Source organism: Corapipo altera, unplaced genomic scaffold (genome assembly GCF_003945725.1).
Source record: "Corapipo altera isolate COAL_440 unplaced genomic scaffold, ASM394572v1 0, whole genome shotgun sequence".
Lineage (NCBI taxonomy): Eukaryota > Metazoa > Chordata > Aves > Passeriformes > Pipridae > Corapipo > Corapipo altera.
The window spans coordinates 30,749,249-30,757,564 of record NW_020884872.1 but is presented as its reverse complement, the minus strand read 5'-3'; the positions used below and the strand labels follow the sequence as shown (position 1 = coordinate 30,757,564).

Below are 8,316 nucleotides of genomic sequence, written 5' to 3'. Positions count from 1 at the left end.
TTGTTAATTAATCTTAGGAGCAATTTACAGCACAGCAACCAGCGATGCTGGAAATGGAGTCTTGGCCTTACTGAGGGCAAACGGCAGCTATATGAGACACATCAAAGTAGCCAAATTTTCATGCTAACAATATTGGCTGAGAGACGTTGTTCTGTATTTTTTGAGACAGATCATCCAAATGCTTTTCTGAAAGCATTCTGACAAATTTTCTGTGGTTACATGCCTTCCCAGCCCTTGGTGCACAGTACCAATGTAAAAATTATAATCATGATACTCGTCAGACCAACCAGGCCTTTTTAAGACATGAAAATCAGACTAATTCCTTAGTTTCAAACACAGTGAGTTCAAATATGTGTACGCTAACAAAAATATACCAAAATGAGAGGCATGTTAGGTCTGCATCAGCCAAACTTTGGTTGTTACATTAACAAGTCCATATTCTTCAAGCATTGTTTGTATTTCTAATGTGCCAGGAGATTTTATTCTTCAGTTTGAGGATTCTCCCTGAATGGGGGAGGGAAATGTTGCTATCGCTCTGAAAAAGAAACATTTCTTACTGACATGTTAAGCATTAAGAGGATTATGTAAAGGCAAGGCATATTGCAGAAGGAGATGTTCTCAATATAGTTTTTACTATGAACCCATGACCCACCAGAAAATTTAGGAGAGTTAAAAAAACATATTGCTTTGACAATCTTTTAATTTTAAAAAATCTTCTAGTAAAAAGATCAAGGAATTCATCCACTGTTATTTACATAAAATTCAACCTTTCCTGCCTAAAATCATGAATCATTTAATGTCACATCTGCAAGATCTCTTAGGCAGATGCCATTAATCCAAGTCATTTTGCAAATTCCAATTTCATTTGGATTAAAAACTACTACTAAGTCAATGAATAGTATATACTGTACATGCATTAAGGCTGGTGACTGCTAAAGTCTCTTGGGTAGATAAACTAAGTACAGATTAGCCAGGTCTAAGTATATGTTCTCATCTAGGGAAGAAAAGATATCCTGACATTTCAGTGACGTAGATTTGAATCAGTAGCCATGAAAAATGGTTGAACATTTGTATTACAAAAGAGATACTATGGCACAGTCCCAAAGGTGCATTTTGTATAAATTAATTAGCTACACAAATTATTTTGACAACAGCTACTGCACTTCTGAGGTGATATGGCTGCTCAGTGATGAGTACTTGATGATCAATGGTAGGCACTAGTCATATCCTTCATGCCGAGTGACTTTTATGACTATTTAGATTTACAGTATATACATATGTGTATCTACACTTAGGGCTTGATCTTCTTAACCTCCTTTACCTATGGTCCTCTGTTCACTATAATCTCTTCCTTTGGAGCCCTGTGGTATTTGGACAAAAGAAATAGGCAAACAAGAGGTTTGGGTATCCTGTCGTGTGACAGGGAGGACATGTCTGACTTTTGGCCACAATTGAACCTCTGCATATGCTTTGTTCTTACCTGTCACTCATGCCACGATGGAATACTGTAAAGGATTAAGGCCAAGGAGTCTGTATGATCTTGCTCTCTGTGAGGATCCTATAGGCTGTTCTGCATTTGTCACATCCACCTGCAATACCTAATTCCTTTGAATCTGTCCCATTTCTTTACCAACCCTTACTGCTTCAGAAGCCTCTGTAACAAATTTCTCCTTCCAGGCATGATCTGGAAAAGCGGAGACTGAGGGGAGACCTCATTGTGGTCTTCAACATCCTCATGAAGGGACTTCGAGGTGCAGGTATCGATCTCTTCACTCTTGTGACCAGTGACAGGACTCCAGGAAACGGCACGAAGCTGAGTCAGGGGAGGTTTAGGTTACTTATCAGGGAAAGGTTTTTCACCCAGAGGGTGGTTGTGCACTGGAACAGGCTCCTCAGGGAAGTGGTTACAGCACCAAGCCTTGACAGAGTTCAAGAAGCGTTTGGACAATGCTCTCAGACACATGGTGTGATTCTTGGGATGTCCTGTGCAGGGCCAAGAGTTGGACTCGATGATCCTGATGGGTCCCTTCCAACTCAGCATATTCTGTGATTCTGTGATTCTTCTGGATTTGTATGGAATGACTTCTTACTTTCTCAAAATGAACCTGGACATTGCTATGGCACAAAGAAGCCTGCATATTCCCAGACTTTTACAACAGACTAAAATGAGTCATTGTTTTTCATGGAGCCCCAAAGAAAGACAGTCTCCTCTGGTCCTATCCAGAACACACTGAGTGTCTCAGTGTGAAGAGCCTAATATTATTCAGGTTCTTAAGGTGGAGCATATGCTTAACTGGACCAGACCTAAAAGTCACATGCAGTTTTTCAGATCAGGCCCTAAGAAGATCAAATGAAGTGTTTGTTGTCACCATGCCACATTCAGTCATCTAATCAGCCACAACCCTCAGGCAAATAGCCTGAACAGAAGAGTATTCTAAATAACCTTACCAAAATAGTATAGCTGCAAGAAACCCTATGGAGAGAAAGCCAAAGTCTCTAATCCATTCATCCTGTTGAACCACCAGAAATTAAGGCTCAGCATTCTCATCAGACAACACAGATGATGCTCGCACAAACACTAAAAACCAGTGTGTTTTTCCATGGAAACAATGAGTATTCAGCCAAAATAATTCAATATGAGAACAACATACAGGAAAGAACAATCATCTGCAAGAATCCTTAATACTTGGAAATGTTACAACAGAACAGCATTAATTCTTGCATTTCTTTGAAGTTTCTTGACATATTATATACATATAAAGAGTTCATCATGATTAATAAAAATATCCTGATCTTAGTAAAATAAACATGCTTCAAAGTTCCATATTTGAAACTCAAATGCCACATGTGCAAGAAAACTAAACTCCATTTAAGGCAAGTAATATATGTCACTTCTAAAATTTCTCAACATTAAATAGCAGAAAGGGCTCCCAAAACCCCAAACTTATCTGAAGATAAACATCATAGGCACCGTCAAAGAAAACAAAAGCTAATCTAACTGGAATTTCACTTTCCTGATCTGAGGGGAAATTCCACAGTACCTTCATATGGTATTGAAGCAGCTGACAGAATCTGTTGCTACTAGTCTAGTATATCCTGACAGACTTCCACAGCTGGAGATTAGGCAAGTGATAAACAGAAAGGCACCGATCAAGTTCTCCACGATACTTGTGACAAAACAAACTGTGTTCCTTCTGGGATGGGTAACAGCCAGGGTTAAGAGTGACAGGAGGACTCAGAGGTTGTGTATTTTGTCATTTAAAGGCATGTATGTGTTCACTCTTAGAGCCAGTCACCCTCTAACACTCAAGTCCATACTAAGAGGTGACCACAGCTGAGCTCAGGACTTCTCTTGTGGGGGAAGTATCTGAGCACTGATGGGCACATAAATATTGTCCCAGGATGTTTTGGGGCTGAGCAGCTCCTTGGTAGCTACCCTGCTGAGCTGCTCCAAAGAACACAGTGAAGGCTCTGAGCCTGAGCAATAGCTGGAGTTATGCTGAGGAGCCTCGCCAAAATCACAGCTATGTGGGGCTCAGGGTGCTCACCAGCCCACTCTTTACATACAGCCTGTGCTACCGAAGACATTTTACTGAGAAATCATGCTGCATTGTTTGGTACCTTTCTTCAAAATGTAGCTCTTCAAAAATGGGGGAGATAAAAAAAGGCAGCAAGGACCATTTAATCAACCATTTATATCAGTAGCTACTTCTACCTGTATCTTCTATTGAAAGTGTCTTTTGTACTCAAATTTCCTTAATATGTATGTAAATGAGATCAGGAGACAATAATGAAAGGGTCTAACTAGTGACTCAGACAAGAACAGTCCATTGGAAGTCACTGGAGCTGATGATTTGAGTAAAGGCTGCAAATCTGATTGCAAAAAAATTATATTTCCAATACAGAAAAACACCCCTAAATATGTGAAAATCACTTAAAATGAACAAAAATGCACTGAATGCAAGCACAGTTGATATGAACTGGCCTTGACCTCAGCTGACCCAAATTAAACTCCAATTATTGTGGGATTAATTCTTCTGGCATGAAAAACACAGCCTGTCAACAAGAACTGAAAACATCCCATAAATCAAGAAGCGTTAAAACCTAGTTGAGGATTATGCATGGAGAGTGAGAGGATTATGATAGGAAACAGTTCTTAGCCTGATGAGCAGCAAACTCAGCTTCCCAGATAAAGGAAATTGCATGTAATGCTCCCATACAGCTTGGAAGAAAATGCTGCAAGCTTCTGCTAGATGAAAAAGATATGGAAGTCAAAATCTGCAGGATGGAGCCTTCCCATGGAAAGCCAACAACTGTTATAAATATCTGTCTCTGTGTGTGTGCAGCTGAAATTAACACATTTTCTTTCCTAAGTGGATTGCTGTTTGCCATATTTTTTCATTATCTATTTACTGTCAGTAACAAAATGCAATTTTCCACTGTCTCTTTTAAGTTCTTGCTATCAGCATATCTGTTTTCAGGCCTTTTGCTTGATACCGTAGGTTGTACTGTTGGTGAGGAACTGAACGAGAGATAAAGTTACTTAAAAAGACAGGAGATAAAGAAACGCATGCAATTTGTTGAAACTTATTGCACATGAAGGAATGCCATCTTTGTCTGACTTAATGGGGCTACGCAACTCCTCTCTGTGCTCCAGTGGAGAAGTAACAGGGAGATGGCACATTAATACTGAAACTTCTGTGACGTGCCCATGCTCGCAGTAAAAGTTCTCCATGTCTATAATTTGCCTTCATTCATTCCAGTTCAGGAGAGCCCTTGTGTATGTGCTTAAGCTCTGCTGAAGTCATCAGGATTTCAGTACCAGCTTAAAGTTAAGAATCTATTCTGAGCTTTCCTGAATAGGGATCTGTGCTTATTGCACTCGGCTCAATCAACCCATGAGATTTTGGTTTTTGAGTTTTTTAGTACAAGAATAGAAAGGGTATGTTTTGTGCATCAAGGTCAGTTCTTTATAGTATTTCTAGTGTATGAAAATGTTTGGACAGTGATGTAGAACAAACAATTCATTCTGAAGAGACATCACTGTATATTGTACTGCCGCACACATACATGTCTACAGTCAGAAAAATTTTGCTCAGTATTGAAGAAATATTCACCTTTGTTTGGATCAATGCTGTGGCTGACTATTTCTGTAGCACAGTGTCCAGAATAACTGAGTTATCCATGAAAGGTATACTGTCCATGTGAATGGCAAGCAGTCATTATGACAAGTGAGCACTATTCCGCACCCAGTGAAGTCCTTGCTGAGTGTACTGAACTAAATGCTCCATACTGCTGTGCAAGGTGATAGGTCCCATCAATGCATCCAAATCATTAAAAAAATCTGCAGGAAAAAAAAAGATTCAGCATCAGAAGAGTGAACCTTTATTTGCTACTTGTCACCCTTTAATAGATTTTATTCTCTTGCAAATTGAGTCAAGCTGAACATTTCATGGGAATGAAAGTTTAGCGCTGGTGAGATTAATTTTAAAGCGCTGTGGTTCATGATGTTACAGGCTGATGCACAACAATTTTCTTTTTAAAGAACAAAACAGTTCTTCAGCTTTGCTTTTCAATAATTTCCATTGAGTCTTGATAAAGCAAACAGATGCTGGGCAAGATTTATTCTGAGATTAGGGACAACTAAATCAAAAAGTCTACAGACAAGTGTCTAATGATACATATGTGATATGCTAGATATTTAAGCTACCGTGACAGAGAAACAGAGGCCTGTACAACATGGTAAACTCAGCCTAAGGAGTAATTTGGCTAACTAGACACTAGGCATTAAAATAACAGAATGGTTTGGGCTGGAAAGGACCTTAAAGATCACCCAGTTCAAACCCCTGTGCCATGGATAGGGACAATGCAATACTCTCAGGCAGTTGATATGTACAGCCTGGACTGGAGATCTAACCTAGGATGTACAGGAGACAGAGTGGCAGTGCAGGTATGGACCCCTCAAATGGCATTGGGTGGCTGTGGTTAGCCACATGGATTGTATCTCTGTCTCCCTTTCAGGGTGAACTGAACAGCACTCTGAACTCTGCTGTTTGTATTGAACAAAGCTCCATCAATTGCAATGGGAGATGAGCCCCCCAACTCACAAGTACACACCTACACTTAGGTGTCCTGTTTTGACTTGAATTCTGCCCTTGTCCCTGCCTTAAATACATAAATTATCCTGAAAACCAGGGAATGATTTACCATCAAGTCAGATGCTGAGGCACGTGCTCACAGAAACTATTTCAGAAGAAAAGTTTGCACTGAAGAGGGAGTGAAGCACCTCATTGCCATTTGTGTACGCTTTGGATGGGGGGAGGGCTAGGGGCTGTTCATTCCTTCTGCAGAAAGAAATTCTTCTCCTGCTTTTTGACGTGGTCTGGCTAAACACATCTCATCCACGTCCGCGACTTTGGGGGTAAGAAGCTCTTTCTCTCCAGAATGACACAGATGGCAGTGAGTGCCACCCACAGCTATGTCTGCAACTGGTCTGTCACAAGTCCTGGCCACCCAAATAAAGGAAAAAATTAGATTCTTCTAAGTGAGATAGCAGTCAAAATTACCTTTTTGGGCTGTTTTGGAACAGACTATGAACAGACCAAAGGAGAAAAACACCCCTGCATCCCTACTTTGCAGACAGGTTTCCTATCAAAATAGTTATTTTCCTGATCCAAATCATGTAACAGTCTTCTAAAATAGCCCATTGCCTTGCCTTGCTCACCTCTGTTTTCCTTGGCCAAGTTGTCAGCCATCTCCCAGTAGTCGTAGCTGTGAAGGATGCTGTTGGTGATGCTGACGTGGTTGGCGGCCATCTGATGAATGCGCTGAGGAATGCTGATGATAGGAGATGGGGAAGGGGCCCCTGTGCTTCCCTGGGATCCTACAGAGCTGACTGGAGATGGGCTGGGGGACATAGGTGATGGAGTTCCTGTGCTCCTAGAAACAGATGTTAATACAGTTATTTAAAAGGTGTTGGGATTAAAATCACCAGAGTATCAGACTACACTGCAAGTAAGAAAATATGATTTCTGACTGCCAATCTGATGTAAGTTTCTGTGCAACTTACTTTCCACTGGTACCCCAAGGAGACGGGTTCTGTGCAGATTTTGATGAATTCTGGAAAGGAAAGAGTAACTCACAATGCATATAATTTATATAAGACTACAAAATGAAAACATTAAAGAGTGTAAAAATACAGAAATGTAAAGAAAATGAGGCAATTGCATCTCACGATGCAATAAATCCAGTCAGCCTTTTTTTGGTATTGTGATGAAGCACTGCTGCAGAACAGACTTGAATCATAGTCTATTAAACATCCTGGGATAGGGGCTGATTAGGAAGACACATTAGCTGAAATGGAACTTTTCCACAGAAATCCTGGGAATTCAGAAAAGTGATGTGAGGACTCTGTGAAGTTTAGGCTGGAATTTCTTGTGATGGAAAAAATCAGAAAGCTTTCCTCCTACTCTCCTGCCCCCACTGACAAATGTCATTCCTCTAGGACCTTCAAGACTGCAAGTCTGCTCAGCTTGGCTGACCACAGGGATGTGAATCGGGGCTCCCTCAGCTCGGGTAGGTGTTCTAACCACAAGGCATAAGAATCTCCCTCACCATTGCTCCTCTTGAGCTGTTTCCCTTGGTCTGAACACAGCAGCATTCACAGGGTCAGAGAGACTGCCTGTGTAGACTAGTGGTTTTCCTAGCTGAAGGATTCCCCCCAGAACTCCTCAGAAGGGGACATTAGATCATTTAGTGTATACCTGGAGTCATTAAGACTCTATCTGGTATACTTCCTTAGACTAAAGAATTTCATTGCTTGCGGAGAGACCACCTTGTACAAGCACTGCATATACAGAGCAGGATAAATTGAGGTATCAGCAGTAATGGAGACTGGATACATAAAATGATTCTTGTATTTAACCTGCAAGAGCTGAGGGGAATTTACTCGCAGGTTCCTGCCCACTTGACTTGTGGAAAAACTCCTCCCCTCTCTCAAGTGCAGTGACTGATTTAATCCTGGGCCTGTGAGACAGAAGGATGTAAAAACCAGAAGTCTAAGAAACCAAGCTTTGCTAGTCCATCCCATCCACAGCCTCATATTCAGCAATGGCCAGGCTTTGACTCTTTAGAGGAAAGCAACCTCCTTGCATTCTCCCCTGAAACCGTGCATGCAGGTAATTGTGTGCTGGAGAACAACCTTCCCTTCTTGACATCCATGGGAGAACAAGCAAAGTCCTGCAGCTTGAGATCTGTTTATGGATATTGTTTTAAATGCAAGGCTGCAGGTGTTGTAAACTGCAGGAGTTACAAGCA

General features: G+C 41.0%; 1 protein-coding gene across 3 annotated transcripts in view; it reads right to left on the bottom strand.

Moving 5' to 3' along the window:
- Positions 1 to 1,988: 1,988 nt before the first annotated feature.
- The window catches only part of AFF3 (AF4/FMR2 family member 3), a 327,344-nt gene continuing 321,016 nt past the window's right edge, over positions 1,989 to 8,316 (bottom strand). For 2 of the 3 annotated variants that reach the window (XM_027641860.1, XM_027641875.1), the window contains exons 19-21: positions 7,070 to 7,119; positions 6,725 to 6,939; positions 1,989 to 5,344 (exon numbers count right to left, since the gene is read on the bottom strand). In XM_027641860.1, coding sequence (XP_027497661.1) covers positions 5,223 to 5,344; positions 6,725 to 6,939; positions 7,070 to 7,119 — 387 coding nt within the window. In that variant the 3' untranslated portion in view covers positions 1,989 to 5,222. The remainder of the gene's footprint in view (positions 5,345 to 6,724; positions 6,940 to 7,069; positions 7,120 to 8,316) is intronic. The other variant, XR_003527462.1, reaches the window with a different exon arrangement.